The following is a 13,381-nucleotide window of genomic DNA, read 5'->3' as shown; positions in this document are numbered from 1 at the left end:
GGCTGCTTTGATTTTGCTTATATTTTAATCACAAAATGGTCAGATGTTAACGAGGAGAAATTGGACGGACAATTGTATTAAACAGCCGCCGGTCGAACATTGATAGTTCATGACCCGGAGAAAGTAGAATGATATTTAAGATCAAATTGGACCAAAATCGAATCTACTTCTAAAGAGTAAACTGTCTTTACTCCATTAAAATAACTTTGTCATAAGTACTAGTGAGCGTTAAACCATGCTCACTCAACGCGTGTGCAATTTTGAAATAATTAAAATGAATTAATGTTGTATAAATTATGTTTTTGAGATGGCGACAATTTATATAATTTATTAAAGAACTGTTCAGGCTCCATTTGGATTAACTGTTTTTTGTGGTATTTTTGAAAAATTTTACTATACCAGTGTATATGAAATTTTTTTTTGAAGTATTTGATATATTGTATGGATGAGATATTTTTTGAATTATTGTGTATTATTATAACATTATATTTGAAAAACTTATTTTTGAAAAAACAGTCAATCCAAACAGAGCCAATTTATAAGATTATAATAATTTGGTAGTCACAATAATTAAAGTGGTTATGAGTTTTGTCAACAAAAAAAAAGGTGATTGTGAAATTATGATAAAAATGAGTTTTTATAAGATTGAAAATTCAGAAAATAATCAAAAAATTTTACACCAAACTTTCACTCTTCTAGCTTTCTATATTGTATTGTATTGAACAGATAACACCAAACCTCGCCTACACTGGTTATGTTTGGTTACGAACTTTTGAGTAGAATATGATATGAAATCATCACAAATTATTACTTAAATTATGTTGAACAGATCATCTGTGTTACTTTACCAAATGAGGAAAGGGCAGATGGGCCAATGAAAATTCTTGGGCCAAGCCATCAATTTCATGGCCCAAGCAGAGGACAAACAAAAGGACGCAGAATGGCCCCCTTTTGTGTCAGCACTACTTTTTCTTCAATTTTCGTGTTTTCGGGTTTGCGGAGGTTAATTGAAACATGGGCTCAACTTCTCTTCACAGATGATTCAAGGAACCCAATGCACGGATCGTGGACCTTGTTGGATCCAATTTTTGTTATGTGGCTACACAACACACTAAGAGGTCGCATTCGGTATGTTCTACAACCAGGCCCAAAGAAAGGATGGCAAATTTCCAAGAGAAGCGAATTTGATATTGAAATCTTCCGATAAAGAAAATTGAGAAAAAGTCTTACAAGGACAAATGATTAGAGTTCTCCACATGCTAAAAAAAAGAGACTACAGGTGGCAAAATGGACAGGATTTCCTTGGATTTGAAATGGGATCGAGTAATATAGATTTAGGTGTAACCTTACCCATTTGTCTTGTTAGACTAATTTGGGCGAATCACTTTGAGATGGATTTAGATTGATCCTACACAATATACCCAAATCTATTTTCTGTATTTTTTTTCTTTTTCTTTTTTTTTTTTTTTTAATATAACTTTAATATTTTCATTTATTAAATTTCTTTTGGTCTTATTGTAAATTTATATTTTCTTGAATTCTTTTTCCTCAAAATTTCTTTTATTTATTTTCTATGTATATATATATATTTATCTTAGATTTCCAATATTGCTAAATTTTAGTTGAGAAAAAAAAATCCTATAAAAACTTAAAAAGACTTGTATTTATGATTATAAAGAACCATCGTTTTTGTATTTATACTAATGAAGCCTCTGGGAAAGCATGGCTAGTGAAATTAATTGTAGCTCAATGATAAGGTGCAAGGATGGAAGCTTAATTGCATTAAAAATTTTCACATATGCACCAAAGGCTCATCAAACCTAAATGTTTTAGCCTGAACATGTAAAAAATAACACAGTTTCCTATATTTTATTTCACTTAACGGCCAACAATTTTCCCAAATCATTTTGCCTACGTAATTAGATGGTCTAATTTAAAACTTAATCTAAAATTATTATCTTGATCTTTCCCTTGCAACATAGAAGAGAAAGGAGAGCGGGATTTCATGACAAAAGAATTTCTAACCACATGACCTTGTTTTATTCTTTATATCTTAGGTAACGGCGTTTGGGAGAGAGAAATTGTTGGATGAATTAAATTTTTGATAAGATGTTTGGATCTCAATGCGTACCCAAACGATAGGTATAAATGAGATTAATTCCATTTTAAATCCAATATTAAAATTAGAATACCTATCCCGTCCAAATTTCCTTTGGACATGGATAATTTATTGAGACTTGGAGCCCCTTAGACATAAGTGACTTGTTAAAACTTGAGATGGATTGACATCCTAAAAAAGAAAAAGAAAAAAGACAAAGAAGAGCTTATCATAACAAATATTGTATCCAAGGATTTTGTAGAATTTTCAAGACTAAAAAGGCACATTACCTCCTTTAAGGTAAAAAGAGAAAGAAAAAATGGAATCAGACGGAAAAGTAATCCAAAGAACAAAATCAAAGTGGAACTATATAACCCAAAGAAAAAACGTAAGAAAGAAAACCAAGTTACACCTAAGAGAAAACATTGCGACCCGCCCCCAGCCCCTTCAAAATTAATATAAAAAAAAAAATAAAACCATGAAGCAAGACAACCCCTGACAATCATACTACTGATTTTACGTTGCTTTTGTATGATCCGAATTCAACTCAGCGTATAACCGTAAATGCATAATCCGGCCCCATAAAATGCCATTTCGTATCATTTCCCAAAGAGGAATTGGTCATCAAATGCAAAACCTCACCACTCAACCAACAATTTCGACCCCTATACACGTGCCATCTTACTGCAGAAGGCCGCGACATATGCCTTAATTAATACGAGTATGGATTTCCTACTGTATTAGCAAAAGACTACAGTCGAGAGAAATCAACAGAAGGTAACGGAACGTTGAGTGTGATTTCTAATTAAAGGTGTGCCTGTGCGTGCTCCGGCTTATGACTGTATTCATAATCAAGATGAACAAAGGCACGCTCAATTTCAGGCAATAGCTCAAGCTTCTCTTGCAACGCCTCTCCAATGTCATGGGCCTCTTGCAATGGCATGTTGGCTGGCAAGACAATGTCGACCTCTACAAAGTAGTGAGAACCAAAAGTGTAAGCCCTGACTGTATCAATGTGCCGTATGGCCACGTGGTGGTTCCAACAAAGGTAGGTGAGCTTTTGCAGGTATTCTGGTGCAGCAGATTTTCCAACAAGGGAATTCACGTTCTCCAAGACAGTTAAGGACCAGGTACGGATAGTGTAGAGGGCCAGCTGAAAAAACATATACGAATACAACAGAAGGTCATAAAGATGAAGACAGAAAAAGCATCTTCAAAATGCAAGAAAGTTGAGAGAGAGGTTCAGATAGCCTAAAACCACTTAGAAAGAGCCCCCTTCTTACAACAAAGGCCAGAATGGCCTAACAGCTGCAACTGAAGATCAATACAAAAATCTGACATGCATTCAAAATACTGAAATTCAATTGGAAGCTAGGCAGCTTATTGCTGTCCCTTTCAGAATCTAACATATCATTTAGATTGTGGAATTGATACAAGGAGATGAGCATCCAGGGAAAGAAGTGCGACAAAGAAACATCTTCAGATGATACACACAAATTGGTTATCTGAATCTGGTTCATATACATCAGATGTGGCAACCACATTTTACTCCTAGATACGAGTAAGTTAACAGACTGACTAAACAAATCACTTCTCATGGTGGCCAATGAAACAGAACACAAAGAGGACTACAAAACCAGGTCATGGGCTATATTGGGATTTACACTAAAGTAAGGTATATCAGCAGACCCAATATTCAATTTCAAAATGAAGAAGGCCAATAGTATATCAGTGGCCCTCGTTGCTTGAATTAAGTTCCTGCTTTGGATGGTAACTTGATACCCTCTCAAAGAGTATGAATTTCAAAAGAAATACTAAGTTCCTGTCATGCTTTTCTTTTTCCTTCCTTTGTTTTTTTCCCCTAAAGCTTTACTCCTAGAGGGATTGACATTGACAGCTACTGAAACCACAGAAATTTGTTTGCTAACCTTCTACAGTTGTGAAACACACTGACTTTTGGCATAGTGCAAAAGCAAATTCCATCACCTAAGTAGACTACAGAACCACAAAGACAGATCAACTTACAATGATAGCTCCGACAGGGTCCATCCAATCACTGATAGAATTAGCAAGTAGTGCAGCAATAAGACCAATGACGTTGGTGATCACATCAAAGAAGTGGTCCTGGGCATATGCCTTGACAATCTCATTGGTAAAAGACCGGCAATAAAATACCAGCAGTAGTTTTACCAATGTCACAGAGAGCATTATACCAACCACCCAGCACTCTTGCTCTGCTGTCAAATTAAATCCGTCCTCCTAGAAAAGGTTGGAGAGCCATTTTAGTTACAGGATTCAAAAGATGTCAAGAGCAAAATGCAGAGGAAGAACATAAAAGGAACTCTATCATCTCATCCTTGCAATCAGCAGGAGGAATAAATTTTTAAAAAAATGCCAGCAACCAGATCTGAACACCCGAATAAATTTGAATAGACCCACCCAAGCCCCCATATAGTAACTTACATCAGATATTAGAGTGCGTAGGGATTCCAAGATAATTTGCAGCCCAAGAGTTGCCATTACAGATGCAAAAACTAGGATCCCCTGCATATGAAACAATGAGAGATCTCAAATTAATGGAATTAGAATCACATAACTGCCACGAGCAAAGTACGTACGTAGAAGCCCAACAAACTTAACAAATTTGTCCCCATGTTAGTAAATTTATATTTTTAAAAAAAAGAGAGAGAGAGAGAGAGAATCAGTTTATCCATCATTATTATATTTGACTAATTTGACATATTTCAACGCATATTTTTTAACCCCAAAGTGAATAATGATCCAATTATAACGTAGTAAAGCATGAGTACAGAAACATAGATGTAATTGGTCTACAGCTACACCATAGTTTACATTTCTGTTTATGTAATTCTTACGTAACGAAACTGGGATAATACAAGAACTGCTACTAGTAAAATCAATTCAGAAGACTTCAGGGGGCAAATTTGACGCATTTGAATCACTTAGTACAGTAGAAGCCATGAAATTTCAGGATTGTGCATACAAATTTATTCCTCAACTGCAAGGAAGCAATCTAGTCAATGAACATTCCATTCCAGCACAGTGCAATATAGAAAGCCAAACTAGCATGATAAAATGGCTTTATGTTATGGCAGAGGATAGGTGTACAGTTGCAGAGAGACTAACCAAAGGTTGCATGCGTTTCTTTCCAATAGGATACTGATATGGGTTAGGGGTCTGCATAGAGAATGCCGTGAACCAAAGGATAAACCCGGAAAGAAGATCAAGAAGTGAGTCTAATGTGGAAGCAATAATAGCCAGCGAACCACTCCTGATGGATGCATAAACTTTAGCAGCAAAAAGAACCATATTTGCAATATTTGATAAGCGAATAGCAGCTGTCTCACTTCTAGCCAATTTCTCTCTCTCTTCCTGAAACAAAAACAGTCAAAAGTGAATAACCAGGTGCTCTCAACCTTAATTCTTGAATACTAATCAGCATTTGAATGGTTTTAACACAATCACCAAAAACAGATGAACACTAGTTCAGTACAAACCTTTGACATCCCAGGTACAAAACCGCGCTCAGCTAATGCATCCATTTCGTTGAAACCCTCCAGCATTTCCACCTGCTGTTGATAATACTCGGCCACATTATCTTCTGGACCTGAACCAACAAGTAAAACTGAAATAACTGCAGCCCATATGTTCCCTAACTGAATTACAACACACATCACTCTCAGTCATTGCAGATGGTAAGCAGCCTCCTTTGAATCCAACTAGAATTATTCAGGCAGAAAATGATTGGTAGAAAACCATATGCACAAGGTATTTGTAGAAGTTAAGGCAAAATTATTAAAAAAAAAAAGAAGAAGATTAAATTGGCAATTCTGAAGTATCACATCCAGCATAAGTTCCAAATTTAAAAGGATAATACTCAACAAGCCAACAATTCAACAAACAAGAATATCAGACATTTCAAGTCTCCTAACAAGATTACAAGCACGGACTGGTGGAAAAACTCCATCAGATTGATCACCGGAGCAGAGCCAAAGGACAAACTGACCAAAAATAAATCAACAAACAATTAAAAATGAATAAAGTCGAGAAAGGACCGCAATCTTCACTCGGTGAGCTCATATTATAAAGCCTTCAGCAGTCAGCACCCAAACCTTAAAATACAGCTCTCTATTCCAAATATGCACTGAGCAATGAAATTTTTTCAAGAAACAAAAAGCTAAAAATATATCCTTAAAAATAACAACCAAGCAGGTGTCATAAATAAACTGGACCTGTAAATCTAATCTTCCGTACTTAAATAAGCCCCAGCAGCTGACTGGTGCTCCTTTGCATGTTTAACCACCATTAATGCCCCTAGGCCTCTTTGATTTTTCTCCTCAAATTGATAGGGCCCCACCCAATAGAACAAATTCCTCTTAAGAGACAACTCAATAAAATAGACCAGATTTGTAGCAGGGTCAAACAAAGAAGAACAAGAAAAACGACACCACACATTCCAAAAGGCGATTCCAGGACAATAACTAGTGCAAAACGGCATCAGCAAAAACAAAAAGGAGAAGTAAGTAGATTAAACTGCGGAAGTTACCTAGAACTCCAAGGCAGTCATGGCGGCCACGCGGAGGTTTCTCCTTTTGCTCAGCAGATAACTGGAAGCCGTCGAAGTTCAACCGCCAGGAACTGTCAACATTGCCGTTCTCCTGCAACAGGAGTTGCTCTTCGGAGCCGCCGTGATCGCCATCGAGTTTCACCGGCTCCACCATTCTCTGCTGAGGAGGGTTAAAAAAAAAGAAAAAATAAAGGAAAACCCTAGAAGAAAGAAATGTTAGAGTTCGCCGACGGAACTATACGTATCGGTTTAGCGAATGGGGTGAAGAAGGTGGGAAATGTGACTAGAACGGGAAGTGGGGGGGGCAATTTGGGAAAGGTGAAACTAGTGGAGGTTGGTGGTTGCGTGCCTTGTGGTGGCTCATGGCGGGGAGCATTATGAACCAGGTGGGTGGGAACTTCGGGACAGCAGATCTTTTGTGGAAATTCACGCTCCCACGCGCGGTTGTTTCGTACTCCATTTCTTTCGTCTTCTTTCCTTATCTTCAGCCTCTTTAAGAGATTCGGAGAACGACTCTTTGGAAATGAGCGATGATTGTTAGGGATAATTTCACAAACTTCTCTTAATTATTGCAACTAGCTCAGCTCTAATTTAAAAAATTTATACTTACCTCCTTTATTATTAGCATTTCAGTAACAATATAGACCCAATATGTTAAATTTATTCTAAAAATCCTAAAATAATCTTTTGTTAAATGGAGAAAAATTTACTTATCAATTTTTCAACTCTGTAACCATTACAAACAACGTAACAAATATACTAACGAACTCAACAAAACACTTCAATTTAATTTCTACATTCTTACAAATTTGACAATCTACCTTCAAGCAATACTAGAGACCATATCCCATATTTCTAGGCAAATTCAATTGCAGTTTTTATATCTCAAAAATCATTTTTATACAATCGGCATAATAGCATAACCTTACTCAATCAATGTTCCTTTTTAGGCCATCACTTTTTTATTTTATTGTTTGTACTCTATATCGCCACCATTCTTTTCATCTTCATTTAGTTTGACGACAAATCTACTCTCGTAACTTGTCATTTGACAATTTCAATTCGATAATATTTATCAAAAAAAAAAGAAATGGGGTCTATTTCCATAATAACTTGAATTCAAAATGCATCGGATGAGACAGCAACTATGGAACAAATAGTGGATTATGAAATACAGAAGAAATAATGCAGGAGAGATAACCGAAAACTTTGAAAAATAGTTTATTTTGTGTGGCAATTGTTGCTTTTAGAATGAATGATTGATTGTAGTTATAGATTTTTTTTAAGATTACGTATAAGTGAAGGATATTATAGCTATTTTATTGTAGGAGAGAAGTTAGTGTATTTATTCAAACCCGAAGAGAGGTAAGTGAAATTGTCATAAACCTCTTCAAGGTAGGATACAATGTAATTGATTAATTGTATACTTATTTAATTCATTTCCTTATTAAGAAAGCGATCTACTATAGAACTCAGATAAAAATTAAATTGGGATATCTCAATTCGACTATTATCAACGAATAAATAGTTTTAATTAAATTGAATTAAAGTCTCTAATTATTTTTATATTTTGTAGTTTTTTTATATTGTCTTGCAATATATAATTTGGATATTGTAATTAATTTTCATGTATTTTTTTTAAAGTCTTCTACCTATTTATGATAGTTGCGCAAGCATACAAATAAGTCTATTTACATGACATCTTTAATTCTTAAGTTAATTATTCAATCTAATATGTTTTTCAATTACAAATTAAATCAAAATAACGTAATAAGAGAATATATTAATCTTTTTGATGTTTTGACAAAGTTTTAATACATATAAACTGTCAAGAGTATGATAAATATTTTTGATTTTAAGATGAATCATAGTATTAATTGAATAAAACAAGATAAAATATGACGAGATTTAGTGATGTATAATGAATTAAATGCATGACAGCTAATTAGTGTATACATTCGGTTGTTTCTTTAGTTAATATTATAATGAGAGTGGTTCATATAGGTAGAAAGATTGCATGAATACTCTATGTGATGAATAATTCATTGTAATAACTTTTATGCAAAGTTAATAACAATACTTCTGGTTTTATATCTTTGCTGGAAGAATAGAATTTTGGTTATTAGTTTTGGGATAAGAAGTATGTTTGGCGGCAGAATCACAAACTTTGCAATTAATAGCAAAACCAATCATACTCGAGGCCCAAAAAGAATAAATCAGTAATAAACCATGGCGCGTGCAAGAGCACCGAGTGGGATGAGATGGATGACGTGGCAATATTTGCTGACTGGGTTGGCCACTTGGAAATTGACAAGATCCCCACTAAGGCGGATATAACAGTACGTGTAAGGGCAAGATTGAGTGAAAATTCCTATGGGGATATGCTAATAAACTGACAACCGAAAGGCTCGAGCACAAAAAGGAATAATGGATCCGGATGACAAATGATTCAGCATTCAAATCGGGCCCAAAAATTAGAATTAAGACCCATATTAGTCATCGCCATCACAGAATGCTTGTGGCCCAATCTTCGTGGGATCATGGGAGTCCCCAAAATTATCTGGATTCCTTGGTGATTGTCTTACTTTGACCTTATTTGTTTATTATGTGTTTCATTTCGAGTGGATGGAATTGTTCTTGGAAGGACTTTTCCTTCTTTTTCCAAGAAACAGGACATTTTATGATTTTTTTATAAGAGTAAATCTTTCCTACACTGACGGTGTATACATTATCATCGTTGGATTCATGATATTGTGCAAAAGTTGAATTTCAATTTCAAATTTTGCATAGTTGTCATTCATCTAATGCTGATAGTGTAGGAAAGTTTAATCTCATATTTATATTTTGTAGAAAGAATTTATATTTTGTAGATAGACTGTTGTCGTTTTACGGAGAGTCTTGGGTGAATATATGCTCTTCTACTCTTTTAAATAGATACTATAATGAGTCTAATAATTGTTTGATTTGAACTTGTGAAAAGACGTTAAGATTGTTTCAATACATTTATTAATTATTTTTTAAAATTTCACATATACAATTTATAATAAAATTCTACAGTTTAAAAACTATCCCAAAAAAATGTAATCCAAATGGATACCATCTCAATTCAATGGACGATGACATTCATTTTATTACTATATACAGGTGTTAGAATTGAATCTTCTACTCTCAATGACACGCTTTAAAAAAAAAAAAGACAACTTCAGCAAAATGCAAATTGTTATCTGAATATTGTTGTACAATTAAAAATTCGAATAAAATGTCTATTCCTCTTTCTAAAAGCCTTTTCGTCATCACTTTTTTTTATTTGGTTGGCTTGGGGGTTTAGCAGAAAAAAAAAAATAAGGCAAAAACGAAAAAGAAAAGTTAGAAGTTAGGATTTTTAGATTGTTGACAAAATAAGAATGACTATACTATGGCCTATGGGGGAAAAATGTTCAGCTACTACAAAAGACTTTGACATTTTCAGCCAAAAAAAAAAAAAAAAGGGCTATAGGCTATAGCTCACGGAAGAGTGGCCACATTATTGATTTTTCGGAGTGTTTTGTAAGGAATGATGGGGTTGTCTGGAGATCCAAATTTTTATCCTCATCACAAGTGATTTGAAAAACGTTTTCTAAGCACCAAAGGCATGTGGCTGCTGGGATTCGAGCCCAGGTCTCTACGGCCACAACGTAGAATTCTAACCACTAAACTACAGCCACGTTTGTGCTCATGAGCTAATAAAAAGAAATATCAAGTAAAGACCATACACTGTAAGTACAAAATACTTTAGACATACAAAAATGTGTAAATGGATAGCTTGATCAGGCTTGGAAGGTCATAATGGACAATTGATATAATTGAATTAATTCATTTATACTTATTTAATAAATGTGTCAAAATAAATTAACCTATTCGTACCCCATTTAAAAGATGGATTTGAATATATCCAATAACTCATTTATAACTCGCTTGAAATTCTACATTTTTTAATAAAAATTTTCACATGTTGTTTGACAAGAAATAATGACATTTTTTAAAAAAATTCGATAGAAAATTCTAATTTATTTGACATTTTCTAAAAATTAAGTTTAAATATATAACTGTTTTTGTACCTGTTCGTTGAACGGGAATCTTCAAAAAATAGTACAAAACAAATAACAAAGATATAGATCTTACCTGCACCAAACAACTATTTCAGTGAAATCACAGACAAAAGGTTCTCATTTGAAACAAAAATTGATTATAACATAACTACCCATGAAAAGAAAAATAAAATTAGACATAATCTACCATAAGTTCCACAAAAATCTATTTAATTGTTAGCTATATGAATAGAAAAAAGAAATTGGACACGTCAAATATACCTCCAGTCGTTTGCATTTGCACGAGTAACACAACAATATATCATTGCACCATTTGCTATCATGACTAATTAGGAATCTAGATTGTGCAAGATCATATCCTGGCTAATCTTCCTATAAACCAAAAGCTCAAATTTTCAGCAAATATAAAAGACGTGCAATGATTAGCATAAAAATTTGATGGCTTGACTGAAAAAGTTTGCCACAGTTGCATACGGTAGTGCTTTTAAGAAAATTTACAACAATTAAGGTTGAATCAATAGTAATGTCAGCTTTTGTTAACAAACAAAAAAAAAAAAGAAGTCAAGTTGATGCAAATTCTTATACTTGGCTTGTGCCTAGAGTTGTTAAACTTCACGAATAGCTTGAAAGCTCATTAGAACTCGGTTTGATAAGGCTCGAGTTAGGCTCGTTAGTTGCGGTAAACGAGCAGAGCTCGAGCTAGAAATATGTTCGTTTAATTAACGAGCCGAGCTTACTCGGCTCGTTTTATATCCGAGTAGCTCGTTAGAGCTCGTTAATAAATGGCATATTTGTCATTTTAGAAGTCAAAAGTATAAAATTAAAAATTATAGATTTTTGTTGAGGTTAATTTGCACAAACGAGTCAAACTTGTACGAGCTCGAGCCACATGTATATTTGACGAGTCGAGTTCGAACACATTTTAAAGCTCGTTTGCCTAACGAGCTCGAGTCGAGCTCTACAGCCAAATACTCAGTTTGACTCGACCCGATTAACAGCACTACTTGTGCCTTACCATTTCATGGATGGACTCGATGACTTGCAATTTATGCGATTAGTGGTACCTTCTTGCTCTTCGATTACTTGCGTGTTGAATATCTATACAAAAATCCCAAAAAATGAAAACTCAAACTACTAACCAAACCATTTAGATTTCCAAATACAAACATTCTAAAAAGAAGAATTCTTAATAACGTGAGATGCCCCTCTACCATAGATTACACCAGCCCATATCACTAAGGTTCCTCCTGCCCATAAAAGCAAGTCAGTTTGCAGCTAAACAATAATTAGTATTTGACCTAAATAAAAACCTTAAAAATCACAATTCGATGGAAAAGAGACAAAGTGAAGAGTAATAGATCGAGAACCATGTATATGAGTAAGAATGTAGGGCATCTTGGATAATGATAATCTAATATTTGAATTGATATTTCGAACTTTTGAAGATGAAAGAGAGATAAAAACATAATTCAAATTATAGTAATCCCAATGATTTTTTGGCTTGAAGATTAGTTTAGGGTTAAGGAAAAAAAATCGAGAGAATGGAAGATATAATTATGAAAGGATTATCTAGAATTCCATCCAAAGAACGAACAAAGGCAAAATAAAAAAGAGATATGGGACAATGAGGTTATTAGGTTATTTCATAGAGTGTGTTGTAGTTACTTGCTATGTTGTTAAACCATTTAGGAAAGAGATAAAGGAACAAGGACGAGAGTACGACTTTATTATATATACATATGATTATTTGACATACGTATGATTGTTTTTAAATGTGTATAAATTGATGAACCAAGTCAATCCACTACTCACCAATTAAATAGGTTTAATTGAATATTTATTTAGACCCATTCAAAGTTCATTGCATACCCAAGTCCACTTATTGACAGGTAGATTTGGACGAGTCACTATAACGGCGTTGTGGTTAACTATTTTGTGAATGACTAAAATAATTAAATGAAATGACAAATAGAGGGTGCTTGTGGAGTATGCAAAAGTGTCCTGAGTGGTCGGATGATTACCCAAAAAAATTTAGCAGAAATAGATTGCTCAAATGATTAATTTGATCAACTCATATTTAATGGTCATATCAGTCACCTAATTTTGATCCCCGTCGATTTTTGGTAGTTTGAAGGAATAAACACGAGCTACTTCAACGTGAATGTTAGTAGGTTAATGATTAGACGCGAAGAAACAACTAATTCACCTACCCAACAAAAGCCAATTATCATAATTCATACGGATTAGTTGGATCTCGATAACATGTTTAATAGGGTTGGATTTATGAACAAAATTTATAAGCTAGTCAACTAATGAAGAGATGACCACTCTATAATCACTTAAGCAACTAGATAGATGACTTTATTGTTTTTTCTAGCTAGGGTACTAGTTGATTTTGAGAATATGTATTTGTGTCATGTTTAATGCAGTTACTGTCAATAGTGCTGTTAGAATGAAATTACCTTTCTTTTTCAGAAAAGTAGATGAGTTAATTACCTTGTACCCAAAGAAAAAGGGAAAAAAGTAAAATAAAAAGAGTTATTGTCCTCTTCCCATAAGAAAATATAAAACCATTATTATGTTGCAAACCAAGCTCGTTAATAAATA

At 34.1% G+C, this 13,381-nt stretch overlaps 1 protein-coding gene and 1 non-coding gene across 3 annotated transcripts; both read right to left on the bottom strand.

Moving 5' to 3' along the window:
- Positions 1–2,653: 2,653 nt before the first annotated feature.
- Positions 2,654–7,152, bottom strand: LOC113730553 (metal tolerance protein 11). 2 transcript variants are annotated; one of them, XM_027255290.2, is made up of 6 exons: positions 6,666–7,152; positions 5,617–5,726; positions 5,246–5,491; positions 4,562–4,642; positions 4,124–4,357; positions 2,654–3,251 (listed from the first exon to the last, which is right to left on the bottom strand). In XM_027255290.2, the coding sequence occupies exons 1-6, from the start codon at positions 6,838–6,840 to the stop codon at positions 2,904–2,906; spliced, it is 1,194 nt and encodes a 397-aa protein (XP_027111091.1). In that variant the 5' UTR covers positions 6,841–7,152; the 3' UTR covers positions 2,654–2,903. The 2 variants fall into 2 exon arrangements, with proteins under 2 accessions (XP_027111091.1, XP_027111092.1); XM_027255291.2 differs by lacking the exon at positions 6,666–7,152 and adding an exon at positions 6,175–6,396.
- Positions 7,153–10,318: 3,166 nt separating this feature from the next.
- On the bottom strand, positions 10,319–10,390 carry TRNAH-GUG (transfer RNA histidin (anticodon GUG)). The gene has a single exon. It is a non-coding gene; the product is annotated as a tRNA-His (tRNA).
- Positions 10,391–13,381: the final 2,991 nt, after the last annotated feature.

This window comes from Coffea arabica, chromosome 2e (genome assembly GCF_036785885.1).
Source record: "Coffea arabica cultivar ET-39 chromosome 2e, Coffea Arabica ET-39 HiFi, whole genome shotgun sequence".
Lineage (NCBI taxonomy): Eukaryota > Viridiplantae > Streptophyta > Magnoliopsida > Gentianales > Rubiaceae > Coffea > Coffea arabica.
Note: the sequence above shows the minus strand (reverse complement) of the source record. Positions and strands in the feature narration are given on the sequence as shown.